This window comes from Anolis carolinensis, chromosome 2 (assembly GCF_035594765.1).
Source record: "Anolis carolinensis isolate JA03-04 chromosome 2, rAnoCar3.1.pri, whole genome shotgun sequence".
Classification (NCBI taxonomy): Eukaryota; Metazoa; Chordata; class Lepidosauria; order Squamata; family Dactyloidae; genus Anolis; species Anolis carolinensis.
Genome location: NC_085842.1, coordinates 184,036,560 through 184,057,608, shown reverse-complemented (window position 1 = coordinate 184,057,608; position 21,049 = coordinate 184,036,560). Strand labels below are relative to the sequence as shown.

General features: G+C 44.1%; 1 protein-coding gene across 2 annotated transcripts in view; it reads left to right on the top strand.

Annotated features, from left to right (window-relative positions):
• gripap1 (GRIP1 associated protein 1) overlaps positions 1-15,309 on the top strand; it is a 95,696-nt gene extending 80,387 nt beyond the window's left edge. For both annotated transcript variants that reach the window (XM_008118383.3, XM_008118380.3), the window contains 2 exons: positions 3,833-3,987; positions 14,208-15,309. In XM_008118383.3, the coding sequence (XP_008116590.1) occupies positions 3,833-3,987; positions 14,208-14,300 (248 nt within the window). In that variant the 3' untranslated portion in view covers positions 14,301-15,309. The remainder of the gene's footprint in view (positions 1-3,832; positions 3,988-14,207) is intronic.
• Positions 15,310-21,049: the final 5,740 nt, after the last annotated feature.

Sequence of the window (21,049 nt, the reverse complement as noted above, 5' to 3'; positions counted from 1 at the left end):
TTTTTTTGGTAAGTGGGGTACCTTTTGCTGTTAAACAGGACTGATAGGTTGTGCATTCGCAAATCATAAAACAGTGTGTTCCTTTGATGCCTCCCTAGATGTTTTATGGACTACAGCAGGGGTCCCCAAACTAAGGCCCGGGGGCCGGATGCGGCCCATCGAAGCGAATTAATCCGGCCCCCATGGCACAAGGGCAAAGGGGGTTGGGCTAAATGACCCAAGGGGTCTCTTCTTCTCTTACAACCATTATTATCATTATTGTTATTATTATTAATAATAATAACATTGAGGCTGGGTGGCCATCTGTCAGGGGTGCTTTGCTTGTGCTTTGTTGCACAAAGGCAGAAGGGGATTGGACTCAATGGCCCAAAGAGTCTCTTCCAACCCTCTTTTTTATTATTGTTGTTGTTATTATTATTATTATTATTATTATTATTATTATTATTATTATTATTATTATTTATTGCTCAGTGGCCAACTATAGTCCGGCCCTCCAACAGTCCGAAGGATTGTGAACTGGCCCCCTGTTTTAAAAGTTTGGGGACCTCTGGACTACAGCTATCACAATCCATTGCCACTGGGTGGGCCTTTTTGTTGCTGATGTCAATTGATGTATTTTTATGATGTTTTTTTTTGTTTTTAATTGTTTTAGTTATATTGTTTATTTGTTTATATGTTTTAATTGTGTAACTTTGTAATCTCTGTCATGAAGATAGGATAACCATTTAGGGCTTTATAGGTAATAACCTGCACTTTGAATTGGGACCGGAAATTTAGTGGCTGCCAGCGGAGCTGCTTCAGTAGAGGCGTTGTCCACTCCCTGTAACTAGCTCCAGCTAACAACCTGGCTGCCAACCTTTGCACTAGTTGCAGTTTTCAAAGGCAACCTCAAATAGAATGTGTTGCAGTGACCTGGCCCAGTGGTTTGGGTCCTCAGGTGTTACTGAATGACAACTGCCATCACTTGTGACTATTCGCCATGCAGGCTGGAGATAATGGCAATTGCCTCCCAACAGCACTTGTGGCTCTGAGGCTGGATCTATACTGCCATGTAATTCAGATTATATGAGTCTACAGTGCCATATAATCCAGATCAAAGCAGATACTCTGGATTTTATATGGCAGTGTAGAAGGGGCTTGAGGCTTGGTTTTCATGTCAGATATCATAACCACAAACCTTGTATAGACATTCAAGCCCATCATTCTGACTAAACAATCAACTGCAGCCTTCCAAATATTACTATATCACAACTATCATGATGAGGAATATAGGAGTTGTAGCCCGGCATCTGGAAGGTCACATAAAATGACATGGGCTGGATTTAGCCCGTGGGCCTTGAATTTGGCACATGTGGGTTAGACAAAAGGTGGCCCAGAGTGTCTGGAAAGATTGAGATCTGCAAAATAATACCTGTGTATGTGTGTGTATCTTCTTTTGCTCCATGCTTGCATTTTCCCCACTCCTGCCCTTGATGCTCCAGCTTACCTGAATGTTGCAGCTAACCTGAGGCATTGCCCTTCTAGCCATGTACAGTGTGGAGCTTTGTTGTGGTTAATTGGTGGTGAGAAGAAAAACTCTTCATAGGTAATTCTTATCTTATCTGAAGCACAGCTGAGATTTCACAGCAAAGTTCTTGAGCTGCTTTATTATGCTTTTGATCTGGTCATATTTGAGGCATGTTTTCAGCTTCGTCCTCATGCTGGTCTATGCCTGCCTCCTGCCAGTCCATACAACAGAAACATATCCTTATGGGGCCATGCAACATCCGCCACAACAAGTCATGTGGGAGGCCTCTTGGTTGTTCCTTCCAGTGTGGACCTTTTTAAAAATCCCATTTAGTTCTTGTTTCAAATCTTTCTTTTTTGAAGCCAGATTATTGGAGTAGGATGGAGAATGGGCTACTGCTGTTATCTGTTTCCTGCTGTTTTGCTAATTTCATGGCTGAGCAGTTTTTCAGCCTTCCTGCAGGGAAAGACCCCAAATTTATGTCAGTTCCCTGATGAGATTAGATCCATCCTAAGCTTTGGAAAAGAGAGCCGTGAGTAATGGTTAGAGGGCGATGGAAGTAGGAACGCAGGCGTATAAATGCCAGTTCTGCGAGGAAATACAGTCATGGGTAGATATTACAACTGTTGTTTTGTTTATTATATTGAAACTGAAATGGAGCACCCATTGGGGTGGAGCTGAAAGGGGTTAGAGTGGTGGAAATTGTCGTATAACACTTTTCCCCAAAGGGGTCACAGTTTTATCCTGTTGCAGCAGAAACAATGGAGTCCTGTGGAGTCTTAAGGATGAACATGTTTTTACAGTACAAAGTTTTGTGGATTATAATTATAACAATAATTACTCTCGATGCAAAACACCCTTCTGATTTTAGCCATTTCCCCCAATAGTTTGGGAGTATTTGCAATGCCATTTGCACTATGATACTTACTCAGACCCATATGTCCTGTCTTCTCTCTGAACTGACCTCTTAATGTTGCCGCATCATTAAACCTGACCAGCCAAGTAGCTGCTTGAATCATTCTGGAAATAGGGCCATTACACCTAAAAGAGGTGTGACAATTTTCCTTGTAGTTTGTAAAAAATATGTTCTTCATTCCTCTCATTTTATACTTTCCCCCATGACCAATGAGCCCCTTAGGGCAATCTGCAATACGAATAAGCAATACACAGATTAATCCATATCCAAACCAATAAAAGCCAATGCATTCAGTTCTGCAATTTGGGAGAGCACATTTTCCATCTATCACAAAGGTTTGCAGAAATAAAACCATTGAATTATGCACTTCCTAAGGATTGCCTAGGAGGGTGCCATAGTCACAGGATTTGTTCTGTATTTGGTCATTGCCGTATTCTCTACTGCGTCATATTGACCTGACCGTGGTCTGAAGGTCTTATTGTGCCACATGGTTCATACTGGAACCAGCTCAAACCACGTAGACTATCCTTTGAAGCCTGATTTTCACTGTGGTGGTAAATAATGTATTTCACGACATAATAGTTGCACCTTTTTTCCTTTTTTGAAGAGGGAAAAGGGGTGGGTGCGACTATTATATGATGCAATTTTTGTGGCAGCAACAGGGTTTCCCTTGGCTGTCAGCCAAGGGAAACCCCATAGCTTTAAAGCTGTCCGCTTTCAAGAGGCAGATGTATAGGCCAGGGTGTGTGCGTTTGTGACTATTATGCAAGGAAACATAAAAACCAAAACTGAGACCCTAAAAGAGAGAGTGCACCTCTTATTCAATGGTGACTATTGTGCCAGTGGTGACTAATGGTGACTATTGTGCATAATATGGTATGTATCTGAGCTATACCCCTTTGAACAGAACTGGGTACAAGTAGAAATGCTTCTTCTACACTGAAAAATAGCTGTCAGAATGATCTTGCCTACTTCTCTGATATGCTGAGGTTTTCTGTGCAGGGAATTGTTCAAAGGGTCATACAACGTGGTGTAGCAGCTCAAATGTTGAACTAGTACACTGGGAGACTGTGGTTCAAATTCCCACTTAGCCATGGAAATCCTCTGTCTCTAGGCAAGTCATACTCTGATCTCCAGAGAAAGGCAGTGGACAATCTCCTCTGAAACCAATTTTGTCAAGAAATCCCAGTTATAGGTTTCCGTTAGGGTCACTATAAGTTAGAAATCACTATACGTTAGAAATGATTTGAAGGATTTTGACTATCACATGTTCTCCTTTTGCTTCTGAAATAGTATAGCTTAAGCGTTGGTTGCCTAACTCAGGTGCAGCTAGTCTGAGACTACCATGAAACCTCACCCTGTGACATTCTCTACCTCTCCTTTTCTTTCCCACCCCTTCTTTGGGACAGATGTGTCAGGAGCCCATGGACAGGTTGACCGGAGCAGTCTGAGCAGTGTCTTGCGGGATTTGGTGAAGCCGGGAGATGAGAACCTGCGTGAGATGAACAAGAAGCTACAAAACATGCTGGAGGAGCAGCTCACAAAAAACATGCACTTACAGAAGGTGTGTGGGAAGAGCCTTTTAGTGGTAAAAGTGGGTTAGATGGAATACAGGAAAGTGGGGTAAATGAAGGAGGACAGGAATGAGCTACTGCCTGGAGAATCATAGAGCTTAGAATATATAGCACTGAACTTCTGATACTCAATTGAAATGTATCATTTATAGAGGGTGGGGAAATATTTGGTCCCTCAGATGTTTGGGGCAAAAACTTTCCACGGTCCTTTGCTCTTGGCTGTATTTGACTGGGGCTTTTGAGGAGAGAAGACCAAAATGTCTGAAAACTAAAGCTTTCCCAGCCATAATTTGTATATTATAGAAAGGTGGTAAAAGAAAAATAAGTTGACACCCTCCTCCTCCTTGTACACAAACATTTCTATGGATCAGGACTACCATCGTCTACCAACGGAATACTTTTTTCAGTTGAAAACTAGAAGTTATTTTAAAATATGGCAACAGAAAACCCTGTAATAGGGTTGCCATAGTTAAACTACTTTAGAGCACACAAAATAATAACAACATATAACAAGATTACACAGTCCAATCAAGAAAGTGTCTTGGTTTTTAGATCTGTTGCTGTTTGGGGTGCTGATTCAGAAAATTGCATTGCATTGAAACTCTAGTTTCTTAGATTATCATGATTGTCCATGGGCAAGCAGACAAAGAGTAATATTATTTATTTATTTAAAACATTAATATTCTGCCCTTCTCACTCCGAAGGGGACTCAGGGCGGAGCACAACATATATACGGCAAGCACTCCATGCCGGGACATAAAATAATTATAAATATACACAAACATTAAAACATTAAAATCAGTTATATCTACTTTAAAATCAGCTGTTTAAACCAACTCAGGACACCATGCTGGTTCCAGTCAGCAGAATAGGTTTCTTCTTATTGCCTCATTGCAGTGCCCCAAAGGCTTGGTCCCACAGCCAGGTCTTTACTATCTTTCTAAAGAACAGGAGGGAATGAGCTGATCTTGTCAGGGAGGGAGTTCCATAACCGAGGAGCAATAACTGAGAAGGCCCTGTCTCTCGTCCCCGCCAGTCACGCCTGTGATGGTGGTAGGACCGAGAGCAGGGCCTCCCCAGAAGATCTTAATCTCTGTGGTGGTTCATAGAGGGAAATGCGTTTGGACAGGTAAACTGGGCCGGGGCCGTTTAGGGCTTTATAGGCCAAAGCCAGCACTTTAAATTGTGCTCTGTAGCTAACTGGAAGCCAATGGAGTTGACACAACATAGGAGTTGTGTGCTCCCTGTATGCTGCCCCAGTTATTAACCTGGCTGCCTCTCGTTGGACTATTTGAAGCTTCCGAACAGTCATATATGCATATATAATACAGGACATATATTCTGAATCTCAAAAACTAGAGCTAATAGGGGTGGTGCCATTTTTGGAATCAGCAGGTCAAATATACCCAGAAACAGGGCTAACAATTGAGGCAACAAAATGTATGTTGGGCAGTGTTATGGGGAAAATGTGACTCCTTAAGTTTTGGCAGACTGGACTTTTCATTAGCTCTAGCCAACATAAACTATAATGAGGGATGTGGGGAACTGCAATCCAGTAATACTTGAAGTATCACATAAATTCTAGGCCTAGTTTATGGATGGGGCTACCTCAGAGCAGGTGGGAATTACAGAGAGAAGTCAAGAAGCAAATCTCCTTCCATCACTACCCCAGCATAATATTTAAGCAGATAAACTGGAATCAGATCCTGGGATATAGGGCAGTGTAGATCCAACCTCTCTGTGTTCAGATAGACACATCTAAAAAAACCAGATTTTTTACCTTAAAATTTGGAAGCTGTGAAGTGCATGTTTAGAGCCAATTTGGCATAGTGGTTTGAGTGTTGGGCTCTAGAAAATAGAGTTCAAAGCCCCACTCAACCATGAAAACACACTGGGCAACACTGAGCAAGTCACACACTCTCGGCCCCAGAAAACCTTGAGATAGGTTCACCTAAGGATCACCATAAGTCGGAAACGATTTGAAGCCTCACAAGAACAACAAAATGCACATGGGCTCAAGAGGTAGCTGCCAGGAATAAGCAGTGCCAGAAGTGTAATAGCAGGAGAAGGTGCTTTTGGCAAGGAAGAGCTTGTCCCACATTCAGAGACCCCTGCGGCCTTTAAAGACCAGCCACAAATATCTTCGAATCATAGAGTTGGAAGATATCTCATGGCCCATCCAGTCCAACCCTCTGCCAAGAAGCAGGAAAATCTCATTGAAAGCACCCCCAACAGATGGCCATCCGACCTCTGTTTAAAAGCCTCCAAAGAAGGAGCCTCTACCACACTCCGGGGCAGAGAGTTCCACTGCTGAACAGCTCTCTCTCACAGTGAGGAAGTTCTTCCTGATGTTCAGGTGGAATCTCCTTTCCTATAGTTTAAAGCCATTGTTTCTACTCTCCAGGGCAGCAGAAAACAAGCTCGCTCCCTCCTCCCTATGACTTCCCCTCACATATTGATACAGTGTTCTCTCACTTATTGCTGGGGTTAGGTTCCAGGACCACTCGCAATAAGTGAAAATCCGCAAAGTGGGGACACTATATTTATATTTATTTTTATATTTATACATTATTTTAGTAGTTATACATTATTTTAAGTTTTTATCAACCAATCATGCGTTGATAAATTGCCTCCTTCTCCTCCTGTTGCTGCTTGGGCTCCTTTTCTCTCCGTTTGGCTTGTCCTTCCTCCTTTCCTTAGGCTGCAAATTGTTATTTATTTATTTATTTACATCATTTTTGCCCCACCTTTCTCCGGGGGGGGGGGGGGGAGGACTCCAGGCGGCTTACAATAAATAGGCAAAGATTCAATGCCTAAAAACAGTGTATAAAACAATTCATATAAAAGCAGATACCATTACAAAATAAAATCACATTATATAAAATTTTAAGCATATCCAAGATTAAATTCCATTCATCCAGAATCCTCAACATAAGTCTTGGTACACGTCATGTAAAGTCCATGTTCTCATTCATTAAAAGCTTGTGTGCACAACCATGTCTTTAAGGCTTTCCTGAAGCCTAGGAGAGTTGGTATCTGCCGTATGTTACTGGGGAGGGTGTTCCACAGCCAAGGAGCCACCACCGAGAAGGCCTGTCCCTCGTTCCCACCAGCCATACCTGCGAGGCTGGTGGGACCGAGAGCAGGGCCTCCCCCAATCTATATATATAAAAGAGTGATGGAATCCTGGCGACTGACAAAACAACAAAACTACAGGCCCCCCAACCTCAGAATTTGACAACACAACCCATTATCCACGCCTCTAGGTTGATACAACAAAAAGAAAAGAAAAATAAAGTCCTAATTAGAGGGAGAGGAATAATTGTTTTTATCCAATTGCTGCCATTTAGAAGGCTAAGCTCTGCCCACTTGGTCTCCTAGCAACCTACTCAGCCCAGGGGACAGGCAGAGTTAGGCCTCTTCCACACTTCCTATAAAATACAGATTATCAGATTTTATTATATGGCAGTGTAGACTCAAAGCCCTTCCACAGAGCTATATAAAGCTGCAAGGCCATTACATGCTAATCATTTTCCCTAATTACAGCATTCATTCAGGTTTGAATTGGGGGAGCAGACAGAGCCCCCACTGTTAGCCCCAGCTTCTGCCAACCCTAAAGTTCAAAAACATGCAAATGAGAGTAGATGAATAGGTACTCCTTCGGCGGGAAGGTAACGCCGCTCCATGCAGTCATGCCACATGACCTTGGAGGAGTCTACGGACAACGCCACCTCTTCGGCTTAGAAATGGAGATGACCACCAACCCCCGAAGTCAGACACGACTCAACTTAATGCCAGGGGAAAACCTTTACCCTTTACCTTAACTACCACCAATTCCTCTGTACTTTATTTCCCATACCACCATACTTGCCACAGCAACGCGTGGCCGGGCACAGCTAGCTATTTATAATAGTCATTTAGAGTTTATTGAAAAACCGTGAAACAGCGAATCCGTAAAAAGTGAGCCGCGAAGTAGTGAGGGAACACTGTATATGGCCATCCTGTCTCCTCTCAGCCTTCTCTTCTGCAGGCTAAACATGCCCAGCTCATTTCTGTGGAAGGAGAGAGGTTATCTTGGGGTTGTTTTGCAGGATGATAGTGTCCTGCAGTTCCTATTCACATCACAACTCCCATCATCCCAATGCTTCCTGGGGATGATGAGATCCATTTGTGGATCGAGAAGATGGGAAGGATAGCAAAGGGAAGGCCAGCTGGGCAGGAGAGGGGAAGACAGCAGAGCCCCCTCAGAGCGCCTCCAGAGCAAGGGAAAGAGGTTGAGGAGAGAACATGTTGGCATTATATAAGGGACTAACTGTGCCCAGCCACACGTTGCTGTGGCGAAGTATGGTGGTATAATTACTACATAGCATTACTGCGCATTGAACTACCTTTTCTGTCAAATTTGTTGTATCACATGATGTTTTAGTGCCTAATTTGTAAAATCATCACCTAATTTGATGTTTAATAGGCTTTTCCTGAATCCCTTCTTATTATCCAACATATTCACTTATCTAACATTCTGCCGGGGTGTTTATGTTGGATAAGTGAGACTCTACTGTATATTTATAATCTTATATTATCTGCTTAGAACTGGATTATATGAGGCCCCTTCTACACAGCTGTATAAAATGCACACTGAAGTGGATTGTATGGTAGTGTGGAGTCAAGATAATCCAGTTCAAAGCAGATAATATAAGATTATAAATGGGTTATATAGCTGTGTGGAAGGGCCTTGAGTCTACACTGCCATATAATCCAGTTCAAATAAGATAATCTGTATTTTATAGGCAGTTGGGAAGAGGCCTAAGTGAGGCCTAACTGTCTGTCCCCTGGGCTGAGTGGGTTGCTAGGAGACCAAGTGGGCGGAGCTTAGCCTTCTAAATGGCAGCAATTGGATAAAAACAATTATTCCTCTCCCTCTAATTAGGACTTTATTTTTCTTTTCTTTTTGTTGTATGAACATAGAGGCATGGATGAGGGGTTGTGCTGCCAAGTTTAGTGTTTCTGGGATGTGTAGTTTTGTTGTTTTGTCCTAGGTCGAAATTTCATTACCCTTTTATATATATAGACTGGGAAGAAGGGCTGGCCAACAGCACATTACTGCCTTTTTGTGGGTGCCCCTGGCCCAGGATGAGTGGAAAAAGGAGCTTCTGCTACTGCTGAGCCCTTTGTCTTGCTTCTGTGCCTGCTCTCTGCCTGCTGCAGGTCAAGGTGACTGCTGGGGAAAGAGAGGCAGCACGAGCCAGGCACTGGCTCCAAATGGCAGCTGAGGGAGTAGCAGGTTTCCCTCCAAGATGAGGCTGGGGCGACCTTGAGCTCAGGACAGCTGCCTCCTCGTGCCAAGGAGCTGCCGACGCTCAATCCGTCTTCCTGTGCCACAAATGAGTGACCAAGCCAAAGCTAGAGGAGAACGCTTGTCACCCGGGTGGGGGTAGTGGTGATGGGGGTCAACAGCCAAAGAGAGCGATTGAAGACAGAAATCCCACACCTCTCGTACGTACCTAGAAGCAGCTTGGTTCCCTCTCCGACATTTCAGTAAGGTAGCTGTTGTCCTTTTTGGGATCCTTTCCCACCACACCGTTGCAACGCTCCGATGCCACTTTAACAGCCATGGTTCTGTTCCATGTGTTCCTGGGATTTGCAGCAAAGGGAAAGGCTGGTAAAACTCTCAGCCAGGGGGCTCCTGTAGTTCTCCAGTATGGGACTAAACTACAAAGTCCAAGAATCCATAGGACACCATTGAAAGTGAAATCGCAGTGTTATAATTGTGCAGATTGGTTTTTTTTCTTGTCAGGAGTGACTTGAGAAACTGCAAGTCACTTCTAGTGAAAGAGTATTGCCCGTCTGCAAGGATTTTGCCCAGGGGACACCCGGATGTTTTGATGTTTTTACCATCCTTATGGGAGGATTCTCTCATGTCCCCACATGGAGCTGGATCTGATGAGCCAGCAATGTGATGCGGCTGCTAAGAAAGCCAATGGGATTTTGGCCTGCATCGATAGGAGTATAGCATCTAGATCCAGGGAAGTCATGCTCCCCCTCTATTCTGCCTTGGTCAGACCACACCTGGAATACTGCGTCCAATTCTTGGCACCTTAATTTAAGGGAGATGTTGACAAGCTGGAAAGCGTCCAGAGGAGGGCAACTAAAATGATCAAAGGTCTGGAGAAGAAGCCCTATGAGGAGCGGCTTAAAGAACTGGGCATGTTTAGCCTGCAGAAGAGAAGGCTAAGAGGAGACACGATAGCCATGTACAAATACGTGAGGGGAAGTCATAGGGAGGAGGGAGCAAGCTTGTTTTCTTCTGCCCTGCAGACAGTGGAACTCTCTGCCCCGGACTGTGGAGGCTTTTAAGCAGAGGCTGGGTGGCCATCTGTCGGGGGTGCTTTGAATGCGATTTCCTGTTTCTTGGCAGGGGGTTGGACTGGATGGCCCATGAGGTCTCTTCCAACTCTACTATTCTATGATTCTATGATAGAGGGAGCTCATCCACACTCTCCCCGGGTTGGATTCGAACCAGCAACCTTCAGGTCAGCAACCCAACCTTGAAGTCATCAATCCTGCCAGCACAAGGGTTTAACCCACTGCGCAACCAGGGGCTCTGCAGATTGAAATGACCCCAGGGAATGGTCTGGAGGGAAGATGACTCAGAATCTCTGGGAACAGAGCCAGGGAATTTGGGCTTTAGCCCTTCTAATGTTCTGGACTACCATTCCTATGATCCTGTGGTCTTTTTCCATAATGGATGGGGATAATGGGATATGTAGTCTATGCTGTCCGGGGGTCCTAAAACTCCTATCCTAATGCCCTGGGAATAACTCCCAAGCATTCCAAAAAGAAAGGTAGATAGGAAATAAAGAATGAGAGAAAACAAACCCTTTGCTTCTATAAATACGTTCATAGTGAACATTTTATGGGTTTTTCCATTCTTTTAAAGGGATTCATAACATCATGCCTCCATGTTCCGCAACAATATATACCTGAATCAGAGGCTGGAAAAAAATTACAGCTCCAAGAATTCCCTAGAATCATAGAATCATAGAATAGTAGAGTTGGAAGAGACCTCATGGGCCATCCAGTCCAACCCCCTGCCAAGAAGCAGGAAATCGCGTTCAAAGCACCACTGACAGATGGCCATCCAGCCTCTGCTTAAAAGCCTCCAAAGAAGGAGCCTCCACCACAGTCCGGGGTAGAGAGTTCCACTGTCGAACAGCCCTCACAGTGAGGAAGTTCTTCCTGATGTTCAGGTGGAATCTCCTTTCCTGTAGTTTGAAGCCATTGTTCCACGTCCTAGTCTGCAGGGCAGCAGAAAACATGCTTGCTCCCTCCTCCCTATGACTTCCCTTCATGTATTTGTACATGGCTATCGTGTCTCCTCTCAGTCTTCTCTTCTGCAGGCTAAACGTGCCCAGTTCTTTAAGCCGCTCCTCATAGGGCTTGTTCTCCAGAACTTTGATCATTTTAGTCGCCCTCCTCTGGACGCTTTCCAGCTTGTCAATATCTCCCCTCAATTGAGGTGCCCAGAATTGGACAAAGTATTCCAGGTGTGGTCTGACCAAGGCAGAATAGAGGGGGAGCATGACTTCCCTGGATCTAGATGCTTTACCCCTATTTATGCAGGCCAGAATCCCGTCAGCTTTCTTAGCTGCTGCATCACATTGTAGGCTCAAGTTTAACTTGTTGTCCTCATTGGAGGACTTTAGGTAGTTGTCCAAAAAGACACACACACACCCAGCTGTTTGTAACAGGCAATAGGGGGAAGACGCCCCATTTCCCCTGTACTTTGTGAGCTTCCCAAAAATATCCTGGGCCCCTGGCTGCTGTTAGTAAAAGATTTCTGAATATAGAGAGCCCTTTCGTGTGATCGAGGGAGGCGGTTCTTCTGCTTGCCTGCTTTAATGGCTGGAGCACATGCTGAGGCAAAAAGAGAGCTAGAGAGAAGAGTGTGCTTGCCCCAGTGGAAGACTTTGCAGTATACTATGTGGTGTGTTTGGGTCTCTCTCTCTCTCTCTCTCTCTCCCCCCCCCCTCCCCATTAGCTTAATGTAGAATCTGATCCTTCCAGTGTCCTAATGGAAGAAGGGGACGAAAGAGTGATGTCAGCGGAAAGAGGAGGCTATTTATAGCTGCATCTGAATGGGGAGGGGATAGGGGTTGAGGCTGCTTCAGAGGACGGGCTTCAAGGTTGGGGCTGCAAAGGATTGGTCAGTCTGGGGCAGAGAAAGGAGACTGTCTCCTGCGGTCAGGGGTGTGTTGGGTCTCAAGGCTACATTATGCAGTGCAGGGATGTGCTGAGGAAGCTGAGAAAAAGCCGGTGTGGGCTTTAGGGTAAATGAAGTGGTATGGGTGGGCTGGTTAGTGGCCTGTAGGGTGCACTGTGGAGCTGGGAAAGGACGCCTGCGCTCAGGTGCAGCAGCTGGCATGCTGGGGTTGTAAGATGTACCATTAAGTGGGTTGATGTGGGGCAAGCAGCTGAGTTCTCCGTACTCAAGGAAGGGTGTAGGGCGGGAATGGGAATAGAGAGGATCACTTGCATTCAAGAATCTTGGCTCGTTCTTTCCGCCTTTCAAGCTTCACTGATGGTGAATCTGGTGCTTTATCGTTTTCCTTCTTTCCAGAGTTTTCCTTTGATGCAGAGCCCAGTGGTGATCAATGAGCAATTTTTAATTGGATAATGAATTGCATGCAGATGCTCACTAGCTGGGAATAGCGTGTGGGTGCGCATATGTCTGTATGTGTTTTCTCTTGAAGAAGGGAGCCAGTCTTTTTCTGTTAGCTGTATCAACTACTTTTCCAAAGAAAGAGAACTGCGACTTCCAGAATCCCGCAGCCAACATGGCCAGCAGTAGGGCTAACTCCCACGTTAGTTTGCCAAACTGATTGGTTACTGGGTTGTTGTGCATTTTCCAGGCTGTATGGTAATGTTCCAGAAGCATTCTCTCCTGACGTTTCACCCACAACTATGGCAGGTATCCTCAGAGGTTGTGAGGTATACAGTAAAGTCTCACTTATCCAACATAAACGGGCCAGTAGAACGTTGGATAAGCGAATATGTTGGATAATAAGGAGGGATTAAGGAAAAGCCTATTAAAAATCAAATTAAATTATGATTTTACAAATTAAGCACCAAAACATCACGTTATACAACAAATTTGACAGAAAAAGTACTTCAATACGTAGTAATGCTATGTAGTAATTACTGTATTTACAAATTTAGCATCAAAATATCACAATGTATTGAAAACATTGACTACAAAAATGCATTGGATAATCCAGAACGTTGGATAAGCGAGTGTTGGATAAGTGAGACTCTACTGTATTGGAAAACTAAGCAAGAGAGGTTTATATAGACACAGAGCTTTTTCTATTTCTGCCCCTGCCTTATGGAATGCCTTGCCGCCCTATATGAGAGCCATGCGTGAGTTAGGGCCTTTTACCCTAGCACTCAAGACCTGGCTCTTTACTAGAGCTTTTAATCTATGTTAATTTTATCAAAATTTGTATGTATGTATTTTTATCCTTTACAATTTTATCTTGTAAATCGCCTAGAGCATCTTGGATGGATGGCGATTAATAAGTAATTAAATGATGATGATGATGATGATGATGGTGATATATCTGTGGAAGGCCCAAGATGGGAGAAAGAACTCTTGTCTGTTGGAGGCCAGTGTGAATGTTGTGATTAATCACCTTGATTAGCATTAATGGCCTTGCCAGCTTCTTCCTGCCTGGGGGAATCCTTTGTTCTGAGGTGTTAGCTGCCCCTGATTTATTCATATCTGTAATTCCTCTGTTTTCAGAGTGTTGTTCTTTATTTACTGTTCTGATTTTAGAGTTTTTTTTTAATATAGATAGCCAGATTTTGTTCATTTTCATGGTTTCCTCCTTTTTTTTGAAATTGTCCACATGCTTGTGGATATCAATGGCTTCTCTGTGTAGTCTGATGTGATAGCTGTCAGAGTGGTCCAGCATGTCTGTGTTCTCAAATAATATTCTGTGTCCAGGTTGGTTCATCAAGTGCTCTGCTATGGCTGACTTTTCTGGTTGACTTAGTCTGCAGTGCCTTTCATGTTCCTTGATTCGTGTTTGGGCAACGCTGCATTTGGTGGTCCCTTTATAGACTTGTCTTTTTCTAACACCATTTCTCTTTTCTCTTTTTGGCTCCCTCCCTTCCCTGGTCTTGTCTCTTCCCTCTCCCTCCCCACTTCTAGGATTTGGAAGTTCTGTCCCAGGAAATTGTCCGTCTCAGCAAGGAGTGTGTCCCATCCCCTGATGCTGAGCCTGCCTTGGATGATGCCATCTGAGCTCAACTCCGTCCAAGGACATCAACTCCTTTCGCTGTGCCCACAGCTGCATTGCTGATGTTGTGGGGCTGGAGCGAGTATTGGCACTTTCTGCCTCCACCCCCTCCTTTGCACTCCTCCATTGGATCACGTCTCACTAGTTTTATTTTGTGGAGGTGTTTTTAAGCCTCTCCAACTTTCTGTCTTCCCCTTTTCTTAATGCAACACATGGTTTCTCCTTAAACCACTGCCCTATGTTGGCTGCCCAGCTCAAACCCTCCCCAAAACAGATTTCTTTCTCCCAAGTCACATGCATGCTGGTTATGCTCTTGTCAGTTTCCTCTTGGGGCTGTCATGCCTGACCCTTTAAGAAGCATTGCTTGAGGCAGCCTCCCTGGTGGGATGGGAGGCAAACTGCAATCTGGTTCTTAGGGTGGTCATTTTAATAATGCAAACCAGCATTGAATAGTAGGCTTCCAGTTGGGAACAACTGGGAACCACCCTTATGTCATTGGACTTCAGCTCCCATCATCCCTTACACTGGCTCAGGTCTGTGGGAGTTGCAGTCCAACCACAAGTGAAGAATTTCCCCGCCCATCCATAACCTCTTGCCCGTTATTTCCACTCTGACAAGCTACAGCTTTGTCCCTTGTGTTTTGTTCATGCCACCTCACCGCTGGTCCCTTGCTCTCCCACAAGCTTAATTTTGCATGCTTGGTCAGTCCCAGCTGTATCCAGCTGTTGCTGCTGTTAATAAAGAGTAAAATATTATAGATAAATAAATATATATGTATATATATATTGGTGATGATTCCCTCCCCCAGGTGGGATTGAACCCAAGCAGTGCAAACGCTTCTCTTCATGTGGGAAGAGGAAGTCCTGAGCTTGTACAAGGTCCCAGCTGCACTTTCTGTGGGAGTGAGGGTGGCGTGAGGCTGTGTGTTTATTTAACGTTATCAATGACTTGTAACAAGCTGTAATTGTTGAGCAACTGATAATGCAAACAATGATTTTGTTTTTTTGGACCGGCTCTACCTCTGTGTTGTCTTTGCTTTGAGAATGTGGGGTGAAATGGGATTAAACGTCCCTCTTTTGAAGTCTGTGCAGGCTTCTTGCTCTGAATCATGGTGAATGAATACAAGGGTGTACTGCTGGGAGAATGTTGTGTGTGCTGTGTGTAAGAAAGAGAGAGAAGTGAGTGATGTATTTTGACATTTCTCTCTCTCTTTTTTTTCTTTGTCTGTTGTTGCTCTTTTGCAGTATTGCTCCCCAAGTCCTCCTGCCAGCACAGGCAATGGCTAGTGTCTCTGAGAGATGGTGATGATGATGATGATGATGATGATGATGATGATGATGATAATAATAATAATAATAATAATAATAATAATAATAATAATAATAATTTTATACCCCACCCCATCTCCCCGAAGGGACTCTGGGCGGCTTACATGGGGCCAAGCCCAGTCAACAACAATAAAACAAAGCAATAAAACAGATCAAACAACAATAAAAACAAGTCATAAAAAATCACATACAAGGACAAAAGATAAAATCTTGGATGTTCAAAAACACCTTCCCAGCCTGTGTGTGCTTTGTGCTATTCCCTTATTTGAATTGCTCCATACAAATCCGATACCTCTCTTAGATCCTGGTGTGGGGGAAAGTGAGATTTGGGCTCCACAAATTCACCATTTCAGGGGAGCTCTTGCAACTCAAATTCTTTGCATTAGAAAATAGTTTATTTTTCTTCTTTCAGCTTTTTACCTTTGAAAAGTAGGATGAATAGGATTGGCTAGAAGGATAGGCCTGCAACGTATTTGTTTTACTAGTGCGAGCAAGCAGACTACTCTACGTTTTTGTTAGAAATGGCCTAAAATCTTGTTTTCAGAACTAGGATCATATGCAACAACAGTGATATGGCATCTATAGAGTATGTGCTTTTTGTTGCAGTCTTGAGGTCTGTTCTTCCTGTCAAACTAGAAATGAATGGCTAAGAAAGTAGTTATGGCAAGCAGGAAAAGAGCTATGCTTGATCCTTGGGTGCTTTCCTTCCCCACTCCTCCTCTGATGATTGAGTTTACATTAGACACTCCTAAAGCTGTCAGGTATTCTTTTGAACCATGAGAGCTAGCATTTTGCTTGGTTTCTCATGGATGAGGAGACAGACAGGAAGAGAGACTGTCACTTCCCAACAGTGACAGAAGTAGGTTACCCACCGATACGTTCACTGGTATTCTGAATCCAGTCCTGCCTTCAAGGGGCAGCTGCATTTCAGACTCCCTTCACCTACAAAACCTGTCTTTCACAGGATGAAACCAAAGCGCCTGAATGTTCTCTGATTCTCTTCTCTCTTTATTTTTTTTCCTTCCACTGCTTACGACGCCCCCGAGAATCTAAATAAAACCGGGCCTTTGATCTGGGGAACAATAACAATGAAATATTTATCCCTGCATCAGGGTGTTGCCAGCTGCACTGGAGACAAAAATTGTACTGGTTGTGTGCTTTCCTTCCCACTGTGCACACATACAAAACACCAGTCCTCACTAGTAGGGCGTGGTTAAAGTAGACACATATACAGGTGTTATTAATTGGGTTTTTTGCCACCGTAGTATCCTAAATGCAAATGAATTCATTTCACTTAGAAAACTAATCAGTGTCAGACTTGGTTAGTGCTTGGATGGGAAAACCACCAAAGAGGAAGCAATGGGGCCTCAAGTTGCCAGTCAACATACGGTGATCCAAAATTTCATAGAGCTTTCTTCAATGAGAAATATTCAGAGATGTTTGAGCTTTTCCTTCTTCTGAAATATAGCTCACAGTACCTAGTATTCCCTAGTGGTCTCCCATCCACATACCAGCCAGGGCTCACTGTGCTTAGCTTTTGAGATTAAACAGCGTATAGTGCCTTGGATGAAGGGGAAAATGCCTGAAATATTTGAGAATTTGTTTGTTTGTTTGTTTGTTTACCATATTTATATCCCTCCTTTCTCAACCCCTGGGGGGACTCAAGGTGGCTTACAATGGCACTACATAGTGCCTACAGCATAAAACTCGGGCTGTGGCACAGGCTGGAGAGCAGCTGCAATGAATCACTGCAATGAATCACTCTGACCAGGAGGTCATGAGTTCGAGGCCCGCTCGGAGCCTATGTTTGTTTGTCTTTGTTCTATGTTAAAAGGCATTGAATGTTTGCCTATATGTGTAATGTGATCCGCCCTGAGTCCCCTTCGGGGTGAGAAGGACGGAATATAAATGCTGTAAATAAAATAAATAAAAAACATGAGATAATTACCTTAACATTAAAATAAGGTAAAGGTTTTCCCTGACTTTTTAAAGTCCAGTCATGCCTGACTCTGGGGTTTGGTGCTCATCTCCATTTCTAAGCCGAAGAACCGGCGTTGTCCGTAGACACCTCCAAGGTCATGTGGCCGGCATGATTGCATGGAGCGCTGTTACCTTCCCTCCGGAGCAGTACCTATTGATTTACTCACATTGGCATGTTTTCGAACTGCGAGGTTGGCAGGAGCTGGAGCTAACAGCAGCCGCTCACGCCGCTCCTGGGGTTTGAACCTGGGACCTTTCGGTCTGCAAGTTCAGTAGCTCAGTGCTTTAACACACTTTAAGACACAACCGTTGCTGCCGGTTGGAGTTGACAATATTGACGTAGATCAGTGGTTCTCAACCTGGGGTCCCCAGATGTTTTTCGCCTACAATGTCCAGAAATCCCAGCTGGTTTACCAGCTGTTAGGATTTCTGGAAGTTGAAGGCCAAAAACATCTGGGGACCCCAGGTTGAGATCCACTGACGTAGATGGTCTGACCAAGGGCCCTTCCACACAGCCATATAACACAGAATATCAAGGCAGAAAATCCCACAATATCTGCGTTGAACTGGGTTATCTGAATCCACATTGCCATATATTCCAGTTAAAAGCAGATAATGTGGGATTTTATTTAGCTGTATGGAAGGGGCCTTAGAGAAAGTAGCTTCCTGAAAAACTTTTAAGATTTAGTAATGAGGTGGTGTGCAACCCTTGCATCTGGTTCCACTGACTTCCATCATACAAATGAAACAGGTGACAATTTGTGGTATGAATAGCAATTATTCACATCTATGAGGAATGAATAAAGGAAGGTATTGTAATACAGAAACTATATGCCCGCCTGGTGATTGCTCAGCCTCCACTAATGGAGATTTCAGGATGGGAATCTGTGTGCTTTGACCATTTCCATTTCTTTGCAGTCTTTTAGCTCTGGCCTGCCCATTATCCGCCTTTTGTATTGCTCTGAATTGTTCTCATCAGGAATCATCATAAAAGGAGAAGCGTCAATGCAATGGCTTAGAGAAAAATCTAAGGTGTCCTCTTTTCTCCACTGTGCAATCAATCACTTTCTTCCACAGCCTCACCCCAACTTGCAATATGGGGATAATAAAACAGATCTGTCTCAGAAGATGGTTGTTGTAAATTGACTATGATAATACGTGTGAAGTGGGTTGAATTTTGCAAGTGATACAGAAATCATCAGGAGTTGCATGTTTGATACACACACTGAATTGATCCCTTTCATATGACACAATTATACCACAATGATTTCCTTTAACTCCTGTGGCCGCATCCTATGGACTCCTGGTTTTTGTTGTTTAGGTAGATAAAGATTTCCCCTGATATTAAGTCCAGTCGTGTCCAATTCTGGGGGTAGGTGCTCATCTCAATTTCTAAGCTGAAGAGCCGGCATTGTTCATAGACACCTCCTAGGTCATGTGGCCAGCATGACTGCATGGAGTGCCGTTTCCTTCCCGCAGAAGCGGTACTTATTGATCTACTTACATTTGCATGTTTTCAAACTGCTAGGTTGACAGAAGCTGGGGCTAATAGCGGGAGCTCACTCCACTCCCCCGATTTGAATCACCAACCTTTTGGTCAGCAAGTTCAGGACCTCAGTGGTTTAACCCACTGCACCATTGGGGCTTTGCTGATTAGGGAGACACTATAAGAGACACCGAAAGGTCCCAGGTCCAAATCCCGGGAGCGGCTTGAGCTCCCGCTGTTAGCTCCTGCCAACCTAGCAGTTCGAAAACATGCCAATGTGAGTAGATCAATAGGTACTGCTCCGGTGGGAAGGTAATGGCGCTCCATACAGTCATGCCGGCCACATGACCTTGGAGGTGTCTACGGACAACGCCAGCTCTTCAGCTTAGAAATGGAGATGAGCACCAACCCCCAGAGTCAGACATGACTGGACTGGAAACCTTTACCTTTACTATAAGAGCTCTTTGGGGTTTTTGTGTGTGTCAGGAACGACTTGAGAAACTGCAAGTCGCTTCTGGTGTGAGAGAATTGGCTGTCTGCAAGGACGTTACCCAGGGGACGCCCGGATGTTTTGATGGTATTATCCTTGTGGAAGGCTTCTCTCATGTCCCTTCATGGAGCTGGAGCTGATAGAGGGAGCTCATCCGCGCTCTCCCCGGGTTGGATTCGAACCTGGCAGGCAGCCTTCAGGTCAGCAACCCAACCTTCAAGTCACAAGACTTTAACCCACTGCGCCACCAGGGGCTCCAGCTGTTTGAGTGATAATCCTAAACCCTTCTCCTAAACTGCCAATCCCTGGATTCCATGGCAGTTAAAGTGGAATCAAAGTGCTATAACTGTATAACGTGAAAGGGTCTCTTTTCACTGCAGCTTTGTACCTGAAGCAGAAATGTTGGGTAGACACTTGAGTTTGCATTCCACAGTAAGGAATTGACGAATTACTACTGGTAGTCACAATAGCTTGGTGTCTGTTATAAAAGGTTGAAGAGATATTATCCAAAAATACTTGAGACCAGAAATATATATATATATTTTCAGATTTCAGAAAATCTGTATTTACATATACAGTAGAATCTCGCTTATCCAACGTTCTGTATTATCCATCGCAGTCTGCCTCCTGCCCGGATCCACAGCTGTTTCTCTAGGCAGCAACGCGTAGCAGGACAACATGCCCAACAACACAGTGCAGCCATGGCCCAAATTGTTGGGAATCATCCTGGACTACTCAAGTCTAGTTGTAGTTAGATAGATGATAGAGTTAGATCAGGGGTCCCCAAACTAAGGCCCGGGGGGCGGATGCGGCCCATCGAAGCTATCTATCTGGCCCCCACGGCACAAGGGCAGAAGGGGGTTGGGCTAAATGACCCAAGGGGTCTCTTCTTCTCTTACAACCCTTATTATTATTATTATTATTATTATTACTGTATTATTATTATTATTAACATTGAGGCTGGGTGGCCATCTGTCAGGGGTGCTTTGCTTGTGCTTTTGCTGCACAAAGGCAGAAAGGGGTTGGACTAAATGGCCCAAGGAGTCTCTTCCAACGCTCTTTTTTATTATTATTATTATTATTATTATTATTATTATTATTATTATTATTATTATTATTATTAACATTGAGGCTAGGTGGCCATCTGTCAGGGGTGCTTTGCTTGTGCTTTTGCTGCACAAAGGCAGAAAGGGAATGGACTCAATGGCCCAAAGGGTCTCTTTCAACTCTTTTATTATTGTTGTTGTTGTTATTATTATTATTGCTCAGTGGCCAACTATAGTCCGGCCCTCCAACGGTCTGAAGGATCGTGAACTGGCCCCCTGTTTAAAAAGTTTGGGGACCCCTGAGTTAGATTGAGGGAATCCTTTCCCTGTTTCCAAAGCATCCCTTACTTTGAAGTTAGTAGAAATGTGGATCTTTAGGGACACTAATTTCTCATTGGTCAGAATGTCTTTCATGGCCCCAATA